This window comes from Ambystoma mexicanum, chromosome 2p (assembly GCF_040938575.1).
Source record: "Ambystoma mexicanum isolate Mex_15411 chromosome 2p, UKY_AmexF1_1, whole genome shotgun sequence".
Classification (NCBI taxonomy): Eukaryota; Metazoa; Chordata; class Amphibia; order Caudata; family Ambystomatidae; genus Ambystoma; species Ambystoma mexicanum.
The window spans coordinates 78680958-78701713 of record NC_090923.1 but is presented as its reverse complement, the minus strand read 5'-3'; the positions used below and the strand labels follow the sequence as shown (position 1 = coordinate 78701713).

At 50.5% G+C, this 20756-nt stretch overlaps 1 protein-coding gene across 2 annotated transcripts in view; it reads right to left on the bottom strand.

Moving 5' to 3' along the window:
- LOC138566228 (sodium- and chloride-dependent creatine transporter 1-like) overlaps positions 1 to 20756 on the bottom strand; it is a 358699-nt gene that overhangs the window by 46098 nt on the left and 291845 nt on the right. For both annotated transcript variants that reach the window (XM_069643293.1, XM_069643292.1), the window contains exon 12: positions 18503 to 18603. In XM_069643293.1, coding sequence (XP_069499394.1) covers positions 18503 to 18603 — 101 coding nt within the window. The remainder of the gene's footprint in view (positions 1 to 18502; positions 18604 to 20756) is intronic.

Sequence of the window (20756 nt, the reverse complement as noted above, 5' to 3'; positions counted from 1 at the left end):
GGCTCCATGTGTAGCCGAGGTTGTGATGCTGGAAATGCATCTGAGGGACAGGGCATCTGAATCCTTGTCCTTTACTGCTTTTTATCGTGTGTTCTGTCATGGTTTCTGCCCAGGAGTCCATGTGGGACTCCTGGCAGTGCAGCTCTCTCTTTTGGTTTGGTGAACAGACCCATGGGATACCCTTATGGCACCCATGGGTAGGCAACCCTGTGCCCCTAGTGTATGTTTTTGGGGACCTGTGGGTGGCCCACAGAGCAGGGTATGGGCTGGTGGCAGCTCCATGCTGAATTTGACAGGTGCTCTGGGTGTCCTCCATTTTGGGATACCCAGGCCCTGCCATTGGGATCAGTTGATTCCTGATAGGCAACAAGATGGCCCCTGTGGCCTCTTGCTTTCTATTGCCTGTTACCTTGTTTTCCCAAAGTCCTGGGAAGCCCTGACTCTGTCCCTTCCCCCTGACTGGCTGTTGGGTGGAAGTTCCATATATGGTGTTGTTGTGACGGCCCAGCTAGACTGACTGGAGCCTTCCCAGTGACTGTATGTTGTGGGTACCTCCTGTGGGTGGGACCTGGGTGAATGGAGTGTGTGACTAATATACACTCCTTGTTGTGGTTGTCTAGTTTCTGGCATAAGAGACAAAGACTGAGACAGCCCTGCCCGAAACTGGCCTGAATGCAGTGTGTAGTGTTGAATGGCTGGGTACTTGTCCCAATCCACATTCCTTGTTGTGAGTGTCTGAAAGGGAGGAGTGTGGCCTGAATGCACTGTGTGCCTGATTGGCTGACTGACTGCATGAATGCCCTTCTGTATGAATGGCTGCTGAGTGTGTGCCAGCAGTGTGGATGAGAGACAGAATAGTATATCTGGGGACCTCTCACCACTGTTCAGGGGGTTCAGGGAACGTTCAGAAGCGTTCAGAAGCGTCCTGGAGCTGAGTCTCCACTCTAAGAGTAACTGGAACTGCTGATCCTCGACGTCCAGCTGGAAGAAGAAGACTTGCTGTGGCATTTGCTTCGACCGATCCGAAGGCTGCCGAAATCGTCGAAGACTGACCCGAGAGAGGACCTGGTAAGGCGCCCTCTTCCCGTGCTCCGAGGGACCATCGAGCACCGCTCCATCTTCGCCGAAGCGCCCTGGAAGACAGACCCTCGAAAGGCTGCCGACCCGAGACGGGACCACCGAGGAGATCGAAGTGAAGCACCCGGACATCGACGCCGTCGAAGTCCATTGCCATCAACCAGGGTTCGCAGGTTTGTGTAACCGCTGGAGGCCCGTCGAAGTTGTGTTGCCCAGCCGTGGGAACCACTTGACGCCGTGCCGCCGACGACCGGAGCCGTCCGCTCCTTTGCCTAGGAACATTCAAATCGAAGGACTCCCTCGTCCGCACTGTCAACCGCTTTATCCTGCCAGAGAAAGTCGAGGACGACCAACGCGCCGAGGAGAAACCTGCCGGTGGGTTTCCCGCCACCCGAAGACCACAAAGACTCGAACGACTCGACGCCCTTGCTGGGCCTCCGTCTCCACAATCTTTGCGGTCCAGAACTATTGTCACCGAGGTGCCCCGCACGCCTCTGCCTTGCAGGACGCCGACGCTCCGACGCCGACGAGCACCGCTCGGACGAAGCTGCCGCCTCATCGACGCCGTTCTACCCTGTTTGTCGACGGACGTTCGGCGCCCCGTGTCTCCCGCTTGAAAGGGAAGGCATTCAAGAAGGGCCGTCGATTCCCCGTCGCCGAACACCAAGTTCCTCGACGCTTCTCGACGCCTCTCGACGATCCGTGACTCCCGCTTGAAAGGGGGTCGCTCAAGAAGCATCTATCGACCCCTCTTCGAAGAACTCGACTCCACCAGGTATATTGGGGGTAAAAACATTATAGGAGGGAATAAGACTTGCAGAACAATATATGGACTGGGCTTGTGCTATATCTTTATTTTACAGGTTGCCCAGGTGGGGGGGATCTCTACACAGAACTGTGCCTAGTGGTAGGGGCCAGTATTCTGCCTATTGCTCAACCATCTTATTTTCTCTCCTCTCTCTATTGCTGGTTTCACTCTATGGATCTGTGTGACATTGTTACAGTATTGTTGATGCACTTTAATAAGATCTAATACAAAGGGTGGTACCACTTTAGAATTGTATATATTTGCCATTGTTGATTTTCCTGAGTACAAAGTGAGTTATTATGATAAGTGTACATAACCTTGAACATTGATTATATAAAGACTGTTCTAACCAATACAGTGTGTGGACATTCCTTTGTGGGGGCTTGGGGAATACACTGTACTTAAGAACCAGCCCGCATCACCTCCTGAGAAGCTAGGCCTTGATTGCTCGTCCATTGCTACCGTATTAGAGAATCTTGGCCGGGGTCCTCTGTGCCTCTCCTCTACCATATAGAGAGCAGAAGTACAGACACCCCCCACCGGTCCTTCTTTTTCTCTCTCACACTGGTGGCAGCGGTGGGATGCTTATGGTTTTAAGAATCAGTGTATAACCGTGCCACTTACAAAGGATATCCGCACTTTATTAAATTAAGGTTTAGTTGTGTACAAGATAACTGCATTACAAACAATGGAGTCTATTGCAAATGGCAAATTGACTCGGATGAGCTTGGAGGCTCTCCAGAGTGCTTGTGAAGCCAGGGAGTTAGACTTTGTGGATAAGTCCAAGGCTGAGCTGATAGCTGCCCTGGTAGACTACCAGACTGATGGTGAAACTCTTGATGAGGGGTGGAATGCAACCAATGAGGACTCTGCCCCTGGGGTTTCTGCTGAATTTGTTTCTGGGAATGCCGCCATTCCTGCTGCCTCTGTTCCTAACCCCAGCAATTCCTTGGAGCTTGAGTTATTAAGGATGAAATTGGCCTTTGAATACCGCAAGTTGGAAATAGATGCTGAACTTAAGAAAGAGGAGTTGGCTCAACAAGTGGAGCTCAAGAATAGGGATCTTGAACTCAGAATTAAGGACCTTGAACTCAAGAGCCAGGACACAATGTCAGAGAATCCAGCTAGAGAAAGCTAGAGTGGAGACTTCAGCTAAAACCAGTGAGAGTGTCAGGTCCCCAGCTACCAAGTTCATGAAAGATTTGGTTGGTGTATTTGTGGAGGGTTCAGATATCCTCCAATGGATTGAAGCGTTTGAAATTGCTTGTGCGATTCATGATGTTGATAAGAGATTGGGCTAAGTGTTTGTTAAGCAGAGTGCCTCAAACTGGATATGACTGTATTCTGAAGCTGAGTGTGGAAGAAAGGGGTCAGTATGAGTGTATGAAGTCTGCTTTGATTGCCAAGTTTGGCAAGACACCTACCCAATACCTTAGAAGGTTCAGGGATTTTAAGAAAAGAGAGAATTTGTCTTGGGTTGACTGGGTGAGTGCTGCGCACATGAACATGATGGGGTGGATCGATGGATACAAGGTTAAGACTTTTGTTGAATTGTCCCACCTCTTGTTTTTTGAGCATTTTTCTGAAGACTGTTCACCAGAGCTGCGTCAGTATGTGGCTGACCAGAACATTTTGGACCCCTTTAAGCTGGCTAGGTTGGCTGACAAGTGGGTCTCCCACCGGGTGTCCCCTAAGGACTCCAGTGGGAAGGACAAGGACAAAGAAAAGGGGGCCTCTCAGAAAGCTGAGCAGTCCCACAAGCAGTCACAGTCGGGTAAACCAAAACCTTCCTCTCCTAAGACCCAAAAATCTAATGGGGATAAGTCATCTGTGGGTGGGAATAAGAGTAGTGGTCCACCTGCTGCAAAGCAGGCTCCCAGTGGTTCCAGTACCATACCCCGAACTCCTGGCGCTTGTTGGGACTGTGGGGCTCTGGATCACAAAAGGGGTGACTCCAAATGTAAAGGTAAGGCATTTGGAGTACAGGCTATCAGCCTGACCTACCCTTAACCCGTGTCTGAGGTGGAGGCCACTGTCCTCCCCTCCTCTACCGGGATCACATTTGGTGCTCCGGTAGAGATTTCCTTAGTGTCCCTTGGGGCCTGGGACCAGTATGCAGAAGTACTGGCGACTATCCCACAGAACACCCGTAGGTTTTTGAGAAGTGTCCTCTTGAATGGCCAGCCTTCTACTGGTTTGAGAGACACTGGGGCAAGCATGACAGTGGTGGACAGGACCCTGCTCAAGCCAGAGGACTATGTAGGTGCTCCTCTGAGAACCACCAGGTTAGCTGGTGGGCCTCCCAAATTATCACCTGTAGCCTTAGTCACACTCATGATTGGAGACAAGACAGCAAAGCTTCCTGTCCTGGTTCAGGACAATGTCCCTGCTAACATTCTGTTAGGAAATGATCTAGTAGAGTTGGGGTTGATCTCGGATGGTCTTCCCATGACTGCTGCTGCAGTCACTAGGTCACAGGTGACACCGGGTCTGGCTGTGAGTCAGGTACCCGAGCCAAAGGCGAGGCCTAAGGCAAGTAGAAGGAAGACCAAGAAGGCCACCTCTGTGGAGGGAACACCTTCTCTTCCTGCTGTTCCGACAGCACCCATTGGGATCCATGCTCCGGACGGGCTGGGTCCAGTGGAAAACCCAAACTCAACTCCCGTGGGAGAAGAGACAGAAGATTCTCCTGTGGGAGAGGTTCTCAACCCGGAGGATCATCCCGACCTTCAATGCTTGTTAGCTGAAGGGGGACCCTCCCGGGCAGACTTATGTAAGGGACAGAGAGAGTGCCACTCTCTCGAGGGACTGAGGAAACAGGCCCTGTCCCAGGCACAAGGAGAAGTGCCTAGCACATTCCAGATTTATTGGGAGGGCGAGCTCCTTGTTAGTGAGCCCACTAAGCCTGAACCTGGTGCCCTCAAGAGGTTGGTGGTACCCCAGGTTTACAGGCCCTTCCTACTGCAGTTGGCGCATGAGGTGCCCTTGGCTGGTCATCTTGGGACCAAGAAGACTAAGCAGAGGCTCTCTGCCCATTTCTACTGGCCACGGATGGGAGTAGAGGTGGAGTCCCACTGCAGGACCTGCCCAACTTGTCAGTTGTCTGGCAAGACTGGAGGCAGTGTCATTGCCCCACTGCAGCCATTGCCAGTGGTTGGCACCCCATTTGAGAGGGTGGGCATCGACATTGTCGGTCCCCTTGACCCTCCCACTTCAGGTGGACATCGGTTCATCCTGGTCTTGGTAGATCATGCCACCAGGTACCCTGAGGCAATACCCCTTCGGACTGTTACTGCCAAGGTGGTTGCCAGGGCTCTCCTGGGCATTTTCACCCGTGTTGGATTCCCCAAGGAGGTTGTCTCTGACAGAGGATCCAACTTCATGTCTAGTTACATGAAAACCATGTGGAAAGAGTGTGGGGTAACCTACAAGTTCTCCACCTCTTACCACCCTAGACCAATGGTCTGGTCGAGAGATTTAATAAAACTCTCAAGGGCATGCTAGGGGCTTTGGAAGAACCCCTAAGGAGGAAATGGGATCTCCTCCTGCCATGCCTGCTGTTTGCTTACAGAGAGGTACCTCAAGAGGGCGTTGGTTTCAGCCCCTTTGAGTTACTCTTTGGACATCCCGTGAGGGGGCCCCTCGCCTTGATCAGAGAAGGCTTGGAAGCCACCCCTCCCGGTCCCGCCAAGCAAGTGGGGGACTATGTGTTAGGCCTCAGACGGAGGATGACACAGATGATGGGTCAGGCAACAGCAAATCTCAAGGCCAGCCAGGAATTGAATAAGTACTGGCATGACCTTAAAGCCTCGCAAGTGGATTGGACTCTGGGACAGGAAATCCTTGTGATGGAGCCTACCAAGCCTAGAGCTTTGGCAGACAAGTGGACTGGACCCTTCAGGATCATCTCCAAGATGGGCGAAGTCAATTATCTGGTTGACATGGGAGCCTCTGGGGTAGCCCCTCAGATATTCCATGTCAACAGGCTCAAGCCTTTCCACCGGCGAGCAGAAGTCTCGTGTCTCTTGCTAGCTTCAGGGCAAGAAGAGGATGAGAGTGAGCCCCTTCCTGATTTGCTGCATAGCAACCCTCAGGATGGCTCAGTGGAGGGAGTACATCTCTCTCCGGATTTGACAACAGAGCAACAGAGGGCCTGCAGGGCTTTGCTCCAACAGTATGCCTCTCTGTTTTCACTGACGTCAGGCCTTACACCGTGGTGTAGGCATGAAATTGACACTGGTGACAGTGTGCCTGTCAAAAGCAGGTGCTACCGTATGTCAGATACCGTCAAGAACCACATCCAGGCGGAGGTCGCCAAGATGTTGGATCTGGATGTTATTGAACCCTCAACCAGTCCCTGGTCCAGTCCAGTGGTCCTTGTCCCCAAGTCAAGTTCCCAGGCGGGTACCAAGGATTGGAGGTTCTGTGTGGACTACCGAGGACTCAATGCTGTCACCAAAACTGACGCGCACCCATTGCCCAGGGCTGATGAGCTCGTGGACACCATAGGTGCTGCCAAATTTGTGAGCACCTTTGACCTTACCTCAGGCTATTGGCAAATAGCTCTGACGGACCATGCCAAGGAAAAGAAGGCATTCTCAACACCTGAGGGACTCTACCAGTTTAGGGTCATGCCTTTTGGGTTGAAGAATGCCCCTGCCACCTTCCAGAGATTGGTCAACCATGCGCTCAGTGGGCTGGAAGCCTTTTGTGTGGCTTAGACGACATTGCCGTCTACAGTTCCACCTGGGAAGAGCATTTGACACATCTGGATAAGGTGTTGCAGGCCTTGAAAAGGGCTAACCTCACTATCAAGGCCACCAAGTGCCAGATAGCTCAGGGGAAAGTTACCTATCTTGGTCATGAGGTAGGAGGGGGTCAAATCACAGCGCGACTCCGCACAGCTGGTCCCAGCACAGCTGATCTGCCTGCCGCGCCCGCCAGCCCCTCCTCTCCTGCTTTAAAGGGAGAGGAGGCAGACCGGCAGGCGAAGCCGCAGTCTGGCGAAGGCCGTTGGCAAAGGCCGACGCCGCTCTCTGCAGCTCCACTGCGAGGGCCTCACGCCAGGAATCCCCCCGGAACCACAGCTGCAGCCCCCACCCCGCCGCCATTGTGATGCACGCGGCCCGGCCCGCGGTGCACATGGAGGAGCAGAGCCCCTCCCACACAGCACGACTCCGCACAGCTGGTCCCAGCACAGCTGATCTGCCTGCCGCGCCCGCCAGCCCCTCCTCTCCTGCTTTAAAGGGAGAGAAGGCAGACCGGCAGGCGAAGCCGCAGTCTGGCGAAGGCCGTTGGCAAAGGCCGACGCAGCTCTCTGCAGCTCCGCTGCGAGGGCCTCACGCCAGGAATCCCCCCCAGGAACCACAGCTGCAGCCCCCACCCCGCCGCCATTGTGATGCACGCGGCCCGGCCCGCGGTGCACATGGAGGAGCAGAGCCCCTCCCACACAGCGCAACTCCGCACAGCTGGTCCCAGCACAGCTGATCTGCCTGCCGCGCCCGCCAGCCCCTCCTCTCCTGCTTTAAAGGGAGAGGAGGCAGACCGGCAGGCGAAGCCGCAGTCTGGCGAAGGCCGTTGGCAAAGGCAGACGCCGCTCTCTGCAGCTCTCCGCTGCTCGACGGCACGCAAGGCGCTATTATGCTGCCCCACACAAGGTAAGGCCACTTGCCTTAATATCTGCATGTCCCCCCCATCATGGGGGAAGGCCCTCCCTACTACTTTGCGCACAGTGCCGTGCAGCTTCAGAAACGCATGACTCCGGTCGCGCACCCGCCCCACTATCACCTACACCCCGAATATAGTAGACCGTAACCTAAAGGTAGGTCTCAGATGTTTGCCGCCGTCACACAGGCACAACTCTAACTCGACTTACCCGGATGACACTCTTGTGCCCCACAGGCCTGCCTGCAACATGGCACCATTGTACACTGAAGCCATTGCACCTCATCTCCGCCCAAACTCATCAGACGCCCAAATCAAAAGGCCCATTACTAACACTGTCGCGGAACTACCATCCACGCCCAGGCCAAGTGATGCTTACAAGCCCAATGTTGCCACTACTGTCTCTGCTGCACTTATACCTCATGTGGATTATGTACCGCCTGTTATGCCTAGTGATGCCCCCATGCCAAATGTAGATATTGTTGAAACTGTTGATACTGCTGCCCTTATGCCCAATGTTGTTTCTGCATTGCCCGTTATGCCTAGTGATGCCCCCATGCCAAATGTAGATATTGTTGACACTGTTGATACTGCTGCTCTTATGCCCAATGTTGTTTCTGCATTGCCTGTTATGCCTAGTGCTGACACCACGACCAAGTCCAAAAACAGACTACCCCCTATCCCTGACCCACCCATTACCCCCCCAGACCACCCACTTCCATCACACCTCCAACGGTCCACACCCTTAATTGCGCCCTGCTCAACGCTCGCTCCGTACCTGCCCACGCCCTCGACATCAACGACCTGATCATTAAGGACAATCTTGACCTCCTATTCCTCACAGAAACCTGGCTCAATGAAAGTTCAGGCCCGGCACTATCTCTGGCTATTCCGTCTGGGTACTCCATATTCAGGAAGGACCGCGCCTTTCAGAGAGGTGGTGGCGTGGCCCTCATCGCCAGGGAATCCTTTGCTATTAGGGAAATGGCAGGGCAACTTGACCACAATAGTGACTACCTCCCACTCAAAATTAATGTTTCTCCTAACTGCACCATAACTGTGCACATTGTCTACAGACCTCCGGGTCCTTGCACTGACTTCCATGACACCATCATCTTCGCACTGTCCAACAACATCAAAAAGACTTCCCAGGTCATACTCCTGGGCGACTTCAACCTGGGGCTCAATGACCCTAAGGACCCCCATGCCAAAACCCTCAAGAACGCCCTATCCACCCTGGGCTTTGCGCAATCTGTCTCTGACTCCACCCACATCAAAGGGCGCACCCTCGACTGGATCAGTCAACATAGCTGCTCACTACTTGTCACGGAAAACACGCCCATCCCATGGTCTGACCACCATTACATCCAATTCAACCTTCGCACCAAAAAAGAGACCAACTCACCTCCCGCCCCTTGCCCAGCTACTCTCGCCAGGAGCTCCCGCCAGCTCACAGTCGAGAATTTAGCACCCTACTTCCGCAACCCGGCCTTGCAGGCCCCATTCTCCAACAACCCAGAAACCCTAGCCAACACTTTCAAAGAAGTCATCACCCAAGCAGTTGATGCCGTTGCGCCACTGACCCTCAAAAAAGCCAAGAAAACCAAACACGCTAATTCATGGTTCTCCAAAGAACTCCTTGAACAACGTGCGCAAAAGAGGACTGCCCTCTCCACCTGGAAAGCTAACCCTTCAGAAACCACCAAAAATGCGTTCAAAGCCATCTCTAAATCCTACAAAACTAACATCACCCTAGCTAAAGCTGCCTCCTTCAACGCTAGGATCTATGACGCCAAATCGGGGTCAAAGGAAATCTTCACCATATTCAGGGAACTGGAAAAACCATCCTCTCCTCCTCCTGCTCTCATCAAAGATGACAACTGGTGCAATAGCATTCAATCCGCAATGCTAGACAAGCTTAACACTCTTCAAACTAAAATTCGTGGCCACCAAAAAGCCCTTTCCCGCCTCATAGCTAACCTGCATAGTCAACCCACCACACCCTCCACCACTAATCCCTCTTCATCTTTTGACTTCAAAGATATTACTGAGCACGAGGTCATCGCCCTGCTCAAGTCCATCAAACCCTCCAACTGTAAGGGAGATGCTTGTCCAGCTAGTCTCATTAAAGACTCAGCACAGATCCTAGCTCCATTCCTCACAGCATTCATTAATTCATCCTTCCAGTCTGGCCACGTTCCAACAGGACTTAAGGAGGCCTGGGTACGCCCACTCCTCAAAAAACCCTCGCTGGACCCAACGATCCCGGGGAACTATCGACCTATCACCACTGTACCCTTCCTGCTGAAAATCCTGGACAAAGCAGCTTACCTGCAAGTCCAAAAGTTCCTTGAAGAAAACCGTCTCCTCGGCCTGCGGCAATCTGGCTTCCGCCCACGACACGGTACCGAAACGGCTCTCTTGGACCTAAAGAACCAAATGGACGATCTAAGAGACGCAGGGAAACCTGCTCTCCTTCTGCTCCTGGATCTATCCGCCGCCTTTGACCTGGTGGACCACACCACCTTGTGTCACCATCTAGCTACAAGCTAACTTTACCCCCAAAGCTTGCGAATGGATTACCTCCTTCCTCCAAGAAAGGGCCATGAAAGTCTTCTCCGACTCAGCCTGTGCCACCCCTAGCCACATCACCTGCGGTGTGCCTCAGGGCTCATGTATCGCGCCCACGCTTTACAACCTCTTCACGAGGCCACTGTTCAGCATCCTTGACTCCCTGGGCATCTCGTATACAAACTATGCGGATGACACCCAGGTCCTCATTCCACTCACAGGCGATTACCTGGCGGATACTAAAACTCTTACCACCATCTACTCCACTATCCAATCATGGATGGCAGATAACTGGCTATGCCTTAATAGTGAAAAAACCGAACTCCTCCTCATAGGAGCACCTTCGACGCTGGGGAACCTCGGTGAACAGTACACTTCCTTCACTATTGACAACATTCCCATCAAAGTCTCCAATCATGTGAAGACACTCGGAGTCTACCTAGACTCCGACTTGTCAATGGATAGACAGGTCAATGCCATTGCCTCCTCCTCAGCCTATTACTCGAAAGTCCTCAACGCTGCCAGACCTTTCCTGTCACGCCAGAATTGCCTCACCATTGCTAGGGCAATAATTGGATCCAGGCTGGACTACTGTAATGCCCTACTCGTTGGGACCTCCAATAAGAACCTGGCCAAACTTCAGCTAGTTCAAAATAATGCACTTAGGGCGGCCACAGGCACCGCGAGAAAAGACCACATCTCAGCAGTCAGAAGACAGGCACACTGGCTTCCGGTGAAAGAGAGGATTGTTTTCAAAACACTCGCCCTCACCCACAAATGCCTCCATGAACTTGCTCCACCCTACTTGACCCAAAGAATCACCAAGCACTCTGCCACCAGACCATTAAGAATGTGCTATTCCAACACGATTGTCACGCCCAAATCACGCAAGGTGCGCGCTGGTGGTGCCAGCTTTCCCACTCGGGCCGCCACCCACTGGAACGCACTGCCACCTCACATCAGAATGATTGAATCCCACCAAGCCTTCCGCAAAGCTGTTAAAACCAAGCTCTTTGTATGAAACGTACCTGAATGCATTCTGTTACTGTATTATGAATATCATGCCTCACCTGCAACTATGCCTGTAATTTTGTATCCATAAGACCTCTGGTCTCATGCATATCTGCTGAATTGAGAATCCAACACTTGTAACACCGCCTCGATGTCCATGGGCTGCAAGTGCGCTATACAAATGCGAATAAATAAATAAATAAATAAATCCAACCTCTCTCCAGTAAAGTACAGGATGTACAGAACTGGGAGACTCCCACTACTCAAACCCAGGTGAGAGCCTTTTTGGGCCTCACTGGGTACTATCGCAATTTCATGGCAGACTATGGGACCATAGCTGCACCCCTGACAGCTATAACTTCACCCAAACAGCCTAGGAAGGTTAATTGGACTGAAGACTGTCAGAGGGCCTTTGATGGCTTGAAAGAAAGTCTGTGTAGGGCACCTGTGTTGTGTGCGCCTGACTACAGCCGACCCTTTATCGTCCAGACGGATGCCTGCGACACCGGAATTGGAGCTGTCTTGTCCCAGTTAGATGACAAAGGGAGAGAACATCCTATCATATTCATCAGTAGACAACTCAAGGGTAGAGAACTTAGGTGGGCTACTGTTGAAAGGGAGTGTTTTAGCATAGTTTGGAGCCTTAGGCGTTTTAGGCCCTACCTTACGTGGTCTACCTTCAAAGTCCAAACAGATCATAAACCCCTGAAGTGGCTTATGCAAATGAAAGGTGAGAATCCGAAATTGCTCAGGTGGTCCATTAGCCTGCAAGGGCTAGACTTCACCATAGAGCACAGACCAGGGAAGAGTCACGATAATGCAGATGGCCTTTCCAGAAGGTATGTTGACCGTCTGGATGAGGGTGTCTATCCCGTGGGAGATTAGACACCCTCCACCTCAGTCTGGGGGGGGGCGACTGTGATGCTGGAAATGCATCTGAGGGACAGGGCCTCTGAATCCTTGTCCTTTACTGCTTTTTATCGTGTGTTCTGTCATGTTTTCTGCCCAGGAGTCCATGTGGGACTCCTGGCAGTGCAGCTCTCTTTTGGTTTGGTGAACAGACCCATGGGATACCCTTATGGCACCCATGGGTAGGGGTACAACCCTGTGCCCCTAGTGTATGTTTTTGGGCACCTGTGGGTGGCCCACAGAGCAGGGTATGGGCTGGTGGCAGCTCCATGCTGAATTTTACAGGTGCTCTGGGTGTCCTCCATTTTGGGATACCCAGGCCCTGCCATTGGGATCAGTTGATTCCTGATAGGCAACAAGATGGCCCCTGTGGCCTCTTGCTTTCTATTGCCTGTTACCTTGTTTTCCCAAAGTCCTGGGAAGCCCTGACTCTGTCCCTTCCCCCTGACTGGCTGTTGGGTGGAAGTTCCATATATGGTGTTGTTGTGAAGGCCCAGCTAGACTGACTGGAGCCTTCGCAGTAACTGTATGTTGTGGGTACCTCCTGTGGGTGGGACCTGGGTGAATGGAGTGTGTGACCAATATACACTCCTCGTTGTGGTTGTCTGGTTTCTGGCATGAGAGACAAAGACTGAGACAGCCCTGCCCGAAACTGGCCTGAATGCAGTGTGTAGTGTTGAATGGCTGGGTACTTGTCCCAATCCACATTCCTTGTTGTGAGTGTCTGAAAGGGAGGAGTGTGGCCTGAATGCACTGTGTGCCTGATTGGCTGCATGAATGCCCTTCTGTATGATTGGCTGCTGAGTGTGTGCCAGCAGTGTGGATGAGAGACAGAATAGTATATCTGGGGACCTCTCACCACTGTTCAGGGGGTTCAGGGAACGTTCAGAAGCGTTCAGAAGCGTCCTGGAGCTGAGTCTCCACTCTAAGAGTAACTGGAACTGCTGATCCTCGACGTCCAGCTGGAAGAAGAAGACTTGCTGTGGCATTTGCTTCGACCGATCCGAAGGCTGCCGAAATCGTCGAAGACTGACCCGAGAGAGGACCTGGTAAGGCGCCCTCTTCCCGTGCTCCGAGGGACCATCGAGCACCGCTCCATCTTCGCCGAAGCGCCCTGGAAGACAGACCCTCGAAAGGCTGCCGACCCGAGACGGGACCGCCGAGGAGATCGAAGTAAAGCACCCGGACATCGACGCCGTCGAAGTCTATTGCCGTCGACCAGGGTTCGCAGGTTTGTGTAACCGCTGGAGGCCCGTCGAAGTTGTGTTGCCCAGCCGTGGGAACCACTTGACGCCGTGCCGCCGACGACCGGAGCCGTCCGCTCCTTTGCCTAAGAACATTCAAATCGAAGGACTCCCTCGTCCGCACCGTCGACCGCTTTATCCTGCCGGAGAAAGTCGAGGACGACCAACGCGCCGAGGAGAAACCTGCCGGTGGGTTTCCCGCCACCCGAAGACCACAAAGACTCGAACGACTCGACGCCCTTGCTGGGCCTCCGTCTCCACAATCTTTGCGGTCCAGAACTATTGTCACCGAGGTGCCCCGCACGCCTCTGCCTTGCAGGACGCCGACGCTCCGACGCCGATGAGCAGCGCTCGGACGAAGCTGCCGCCTCATCGACGCCGTTCTACCCTGTTTGTCGACGGACGTTCAATGCCCCGTGTCTCCTGCTTGAAAGGGAAGGCATTCAAGAAGGCCCGTCGATTCCCCGTCGCCGAACACCGAGTTCCTCGACGCTTCTCGACGCCTCTCGACGATCCGTGACTCCCGCTTGAAAGGAGGTCGCTCAAGAAGGATCTGTCGACGCCTCTTCGAAGAACCCGACTCCACCAGGTACATTGGGGGGGCAAAAACATTATAGGAGGGAATAAGACTTGCATAACAATATATGGACTGGGCTTGTGCTATATCTTTATTTTACAGGTTGCCCAGGTGGGGGGATCTCCACACAGAACTGTGCCTAGTGGTAGGGGCCAGTATTCTGCCTATTGCTCAACCATCTTATTTTCTCTCCTCTCTCTATTGCTGGTTTCACTCCATTGATCTGTGTGACATTGTTACAGTATTGTTGATGCACTTTAATAAGATCTAATACAAAGGGTGGTACCACTTTAGAATTGTATATATTTGCCATTGTTTATTTTCCTGAGTACAAAGTGAGTTATTATGATAAGTGTACATAACCTTGAACATTGATTATATAAAGACTGTGTTCTAACCAATACAGTGTGTGGACATTCCTTTGTGGGGGCTTGGGGAATACACTGTACTTAAGAACCAGCCCGCATCACCTCCTGAGAAGCTAGGCCTTGATTGCTCGTCCATTGCTACCGTATTAGAGAATCTTGGCCGGGGTCCTCTGTGCCTCTCCTCTACCATATAGAGAGCAGAAGTACAGACACCCCCCACCGGTCCTTTTTCTCTCTCACAGAGGTCATGATCACATGCAGCAAAAATGCAGGCACCATGTGCAGACGAAGTCATTATCATATGCAGCAGGGAGGCAGGCACCCTGAGCATCTGAGGGTATGGATCACACGCAGCAAGGATGCAGGCATGGGGAGCAGCCGAGGCTATTGATCACATGTAGCAAGAATGCAGGCTCCCTGAGCAGCTGATGGTATGGATCACATGTAGCAAGGATGCAAGCACCATGTGCAGCATAGGTCATGACTGCACGCAGCATAGGTCATGACTGCACGCAGCAAGAATGCAGGCATGGGGAGCAGCCGAGGGTATTGATCACATGTAGCAAGGTCGCAGGCTCGATAAGCAGTATAGGGCATTGACGACATGCAGCAAAGACATAGGTATCTTCACCAGCTAAGGGCATGAACAACATCCGGAACATGTACAAGCACCAAAGGCAGCCCAGCAAGGAACACCATGAGCACCCAAGGGCACGCATTACATGCAACAAGGAAGAAGGCGCAATTGGCAGGGACATAGTAAAAAGACAGGGCACAGGAAGGAGCTACGAGCGACTCGGGGTTAAGGTGGTCATACAGCAAGGATGCCAAAAAAACTCACTGATGGACAACTGTCCTAAACCTTACACCTTTGTAGGATGTCAGAACGTATATATCTGGTTATCTTGTGCTCTGTACTAGTATGCTCTGTCAATGTATTGTATTCCTTTGTAACTCCGTAACTAAGCCTGCCACAAGTAACAGAGCCGCGATACCCTTGGGCTGTATGTGCGCTATGTAAATGTCAAAATAAATAAGAATGGTGAGAAAACCTACAGAAATGACACAGGCCCCATGACTAGCCAAGGCTAGAGATGATGCAGCAGAGGTGCAGGCGCTAGGTGGAGATGCAGTAAAGATGCAGGATAATGGATGATCCAAAGGCAAGAATGATTTACATTGAGGACGCATGAAACAGAAAGGGGGTAATCAACATGAGCCAAGAAGAAGCATGCAGCCACACCTGCAGCCATTATGTGCATCCGAGGGCAAGAAGTACATAGGGGAAAGGTGTTAGTAGAAGAAGGGATTAAATGCCCAAGGCCCTTCAGCACTCGAGACTTTTCTGCAGGCACTATGGACAAGTCCTGAGACAGCAGATTCATGGAGGCCATGGAGAGAACCTTGAAAGGTAAGGAGGCTGGTGGGAGGAGGTGCCCGCCTGTGTTATTAAAGTAAAGTTAACGTCTACACATGCGGCATTCTTCCCACAGGAGCTGCTGGGAGCTATTGGGACGTCTGCACCCAGACACTACCAATGTGCTAGAACGCCAGCGGAACCCTGCGGATCGTAGCAGGGCGTCCAAATGTTAAATCTGCTGAAGACCATCGTGGCTATTCAAAGTCCCCTTGATTTTTCTAGTCCACACTTTTCCACCTCAACACAAATGGAAATGGTTGGTGGACAGAGATTTTCTTTAAAGGAAGTATCTTAAGCCCTACACCCCCACCCCCTGCCAGAAGAACCGGGGGAGACGGGAAAGGACAAACATCCTTGATTTTTTTTTTTTTTTTCCTTTTTTTTTTTTTTTAGGAAGCAGCGAGGAAGGACCATTGGGAGAATTGAGTGTCTTGGACGGGGCCGACTCTTCCAATCCAAGTCATGGGGCTTCTCCATGGGCCCTTGGGAAAGGGAAGGTTCATCCTCCATGTGTCCCCTTTAGTTCACTGAACATGCAAGGGCCACGACTGCTACTATTTGCAGGCCATTACATAGGTCAAGATAGCCCCCTCACCACAGCCCCAGCCCTTTCAACTCCCTTTCTGCAGAATAGACATAATGCCCTTCCATTACTCCTTAAACCTATCCTTACTCTAAACTTGTGTTCAGCCAATAGTGTGTATTGTTAGGACACCAAACTTAGCTGTACATCAAATATTGAGGACCTTGGTGTGTTGACAAGTTGAAGAATTTTGATTGGGGCTGGGTTTTTGCATTCAGCCTCCAATAACCCATAAATCAGAGCGGATTAATATTAAGAATGGGTTTGGACCAGTTGCGAGACACAAGACCATTTTCCTTCAGCCAGATGTGGTAACGAAGGCAAAGACATCTACCGTGAGTGGGGTCTACTGCAGATTTCATATGGTGTTACTGTTCTCCCGTGGCTCGGCATGCGGCGCGAGAGGGGGTCTTGTAAACGGTAGGGTGACTGCAGGTAATCACAATCCTGCCGCTGAGATATGGAGGAAAGGTGGAAAGTGAGATGCTGAGTCAATGCTTAGTACCCTGGGACAAAATAGGGCAGAAGGTCGGTATTTAATGGTAGGGGGCGGTGGCATTAAGTCCGATGATTTACTTGGAATTTGAAGTCTTCAAGGAACCTGCATAATATCCTCAAGTTCAATGTAATATCTCAATGTCACCTGGCCTAGTAAGATCGCCGTCTCAGTCTTCCCTATATCCCCCCCTCCCTTGCCTCATTGCGCCTTGAAACACTTGTGAATAGGCACGCTATAAATGTAATATCATATAATAACACAAAACCCACAATGTCTAAAACCCAGCTTCCAATAAATCACTTGGATCAAACTCATTCAGGAAGCATAGACAAAGGCGGGCACTTGGGAGGGTTCACTGAACATAAAATGGCTCGGATGTTGGCTGGTATTGCCACTATGGACCAGCAAGAGGCGGGGGATATTTCAATTTAAGCAGACTTGAAAAGGGTGAGGGAAACTTACCCCGGTGAACATCAGAAATGGGAATCCATATTTTTCCAGGAAACCAGGATAGTTGTCCATTAAATGTTCTCCATTGGTGGGAAACTACCGGGCCATTATTACTCAATAGTGTTCTGCACGGTGGGATCCAAGTCCAGACCATTTGGTCTGCTCTCAAAGTGAAATTGGCCAAACCACTTTGACCTCAATGTGGTACATAATTCCTAAAGATTTGCACCAATCAGAAAGAGAATATTTGCTCAGCTCAATTTCTTTATCTATGTAAAGAGTATTACAGAAAGCTGAACTTTGCCTCATTGTCCTCAACAGCAATACGTGATAAATAGGTTTAATCCATCCCTTAACAGCACTCAAGGCAACCATTGCAACAACAACATAAAAACACACTTTTTTGCTTGATGCAAACCTTTAAAAGTACATGGTCCATTTTACATCTGGTGAAACCAAGACACTAAAAGAACGGGGGAAAAACATGGGAGTAAATCCATTTTGTTCTGCGTAAAAATGTCCTGGAAGACGATTCTAAATTGTTAAATGGGGAATGAAAAACGTTTCCAGGAGATTTAGGTCTCAATTTTGACCTTTGAATCCTGAATGGAGGATAAGGAATTGTCCGGCCCGTGAGAAGGAAGGCCTGCCACTCCTAATCCGGATCTATGTGAATACTGCAAAGATAACATTTCAAATCCCAAAACAGGTGTATTCTTTGCCCCTTTTTAGCACATATATATGCGTGGGAGACCACCCCCCAGTCCTCCAAATACACCTCCAACTAACCATATATATATATATTGATCAGTGCCTATAAAAAATAAATCATACTGAAATAAAGAATTAAATAATTTCGAATCCCAACATACCAAATTTCGAAAGACCTATATATATTTATTATAGGCTTTTCGAAATTTGGTATGCTGGGATTCGAAATTGTTTAATATTTACTTCTCTATTTTGGTACGATTTATTTACTTAAACGTTTTTATTTTATAATGCCTCTAACACCATACCTGAGTTTGGTTTCCAAGCACAGATTGGGATTCTAACCTCTGTTGCTCTGCGTGGCCTTGCTTCCAAGACCAGCGCGTTGCCCCTGTGCTATCCTCCGTTCACATGATAGCGTCTGATCTTTTGACATATGGTTAAATCACCTTCTACGAAGGTGGGTGTAGCTCAACATCTGATGATAGGAAGGATTTGTGCTCCAAGCCTAGGACCAAGAACCATGTTCTCAGATTTTACTTTCTATCGGTCTACAGAACGAAGACATTCCCGATATCGTGCAAGCGATTAATGGAACATGAAGACTTACCACACAGACTAAAGGAGTAAAAACTGACCAGCACCACTTCATGTAGGGTAGCGGGCGGTAGCCAATCATACGAGCAACGTCATCCATGAAGCGGTCTGCACCTGCGAGGAAACAATTCATGGTATATTAAACGCCAGTCAACAGTTCTATGTAGTCAATATCTCTCCCCTAGGCCCACCTTGGCTCCCACAGGTTTTACTCTAGGAGGTTGCTTATTATCATTACTGGAAATTAAATGTTTACTCGGGCACTATGCATCCTTGGTGAGCGTCACCGCCACGTTGAACTAGTACGACGTTCAGTCGGCTGAAAAAACTCATTAAAAAATATTGAGGGTGGTGGCAAAGGGCATGCAAATGTTAGGGGATGGGGATTAGGAATACATAGGGGAGGCCCCCCAAATTACATTTTTTTTAAAAGTCAAAGTTCTTTCTGCCTAAATATTATGGCAAAATAAAATAACAAAACAAAGCACTAAATCGAAAAAACTGGTGATGAATGAACATAGAACCCTTTGAGTGACACTTTGTTGCGAGAACCAGAATTCCACGCCTACACCGTGCCCATCCCCCTTCACCGCCATTCTAGGTTCCCTTTGCACCACATGTACAAGATGACGCAGACTGGACCTAACCTTAACCACCCAACTTTCATCATCTTTGAGGGGTCACCTGATTTGGATTTGAGTGCCGCTACAAACCATGTCAATATTCTGCACAAGGCGTGCAGCACTCCTGATCATAGGCGCGGCACACGGGCGGTGGGGAGTATTTATTACACTTTGCCGTACTAGGTTTTACAGGGAGTAAAAACACCCTGGAGAAGAGACGGTGGGATCTCAAGCCATTAGGTGTATTAACGCCATAGAGGGAGAACATCCGATAGGGAGGTTGGGCGATTTTCCTTACCATGCTACTTACTCTAGAATGGAACGGGTGAAGTAGAGAACACTGTTCGCATGCCCACAGATACCACAAAAAGGCAAGTAGAGTGTTGACCACTAATCTGTTCGAATCATGGGTTCCTTTTTATTACACTACTCCCAGATCCAGCCCAGAACATCCCAGAACCATCGCAGCTACGACTAAAAACAGAACTACTATGGTGCACTGGTCAAAGCTTCAGAAGACAACCACAATCATTGTTCTGAGTAAACAGCATAATGAGCTCAGGTTTGGGTCCTTACATAAATACCCAAAACCAATCACCAATAACTACTGCTTCTTCCTTGGTCACAAACCCTGCAGGTTCCTCTCGTTCAAGATTTTCAGAGAAACGGACGCGTCACCTAGTCGGTGCTTGAGCTGACCACCGATCAAGGCCTAGATACAAAAATAAAATCTTCACATAGCAACTACTCAGCCCCATCTCCTAGAAACTAAATATGTCTCTATTCTGCCAGCAGACCTTTCCAGGACATTAAGACGGGCAGGTGTTCGTACTTCGGAACGAAAGCCCCTTCAGAGGATTTTGGAACTGTCCGCCACATTTCCGTTCCACCATATTGACCGATGTGCTTGGCTTTGTAGAGTACTGGTACATTCTTGCAAAGTCTGTGTTCACCTGGCAGACCAGTGTTCTGGTAGCCTGGCTGGATGACCTCAGGGTGGCAAATTATCAGGCATTGGGCAGCACCAGCTACTCCTGCAAGGTGCCATCTTGAAACAGGCAGCGAAGCACTGGTGTGATTTCACCAAAATCACAGAAGCTGCTCAGAGGATAGTAAACCTAATCCAAAATGGCAATTGTAGGGGTTTCCTTACAAAACAGGTATGAAAACAGTGGGCGAAGGAAGGCACTTAAGCACACTATTCCAAATCTATTAGGGCAGAGACCACCTAAAATCAATCAAGTACATCAAGGTCTTCCAAAGGAGGGTGCACATTATCCCCCTCCCTCAGCAGCAACTGCATTTATGTGCCCACCAAAAAATTGTGCCCAGTAGAAAAACTGGATACCAGATGATCCGCAAGAGGCTGCCAGTAAGGATGAAGTTGATTAATGTGCGATTTCTGGAGACCCTCCCCCAATCGCAGAGCAGACACCCACACCTGTTACCATACATGGAATGCCTCTCATCAGTTTGCTGATTTGGAGAGGAGGGGGTGCTCAAAAGGCGTCAGTCTCACAGCTCCCATGAGCAATTGAGATTTGGAAAACATTTTCGGAACGTGGTGCGCTTCCGGCTGGATTTTAGGTGGTTCTGAAATGTGCCTGGAATTCTGATTTCCAGCGAGAAGTGCTATGTAGGAAT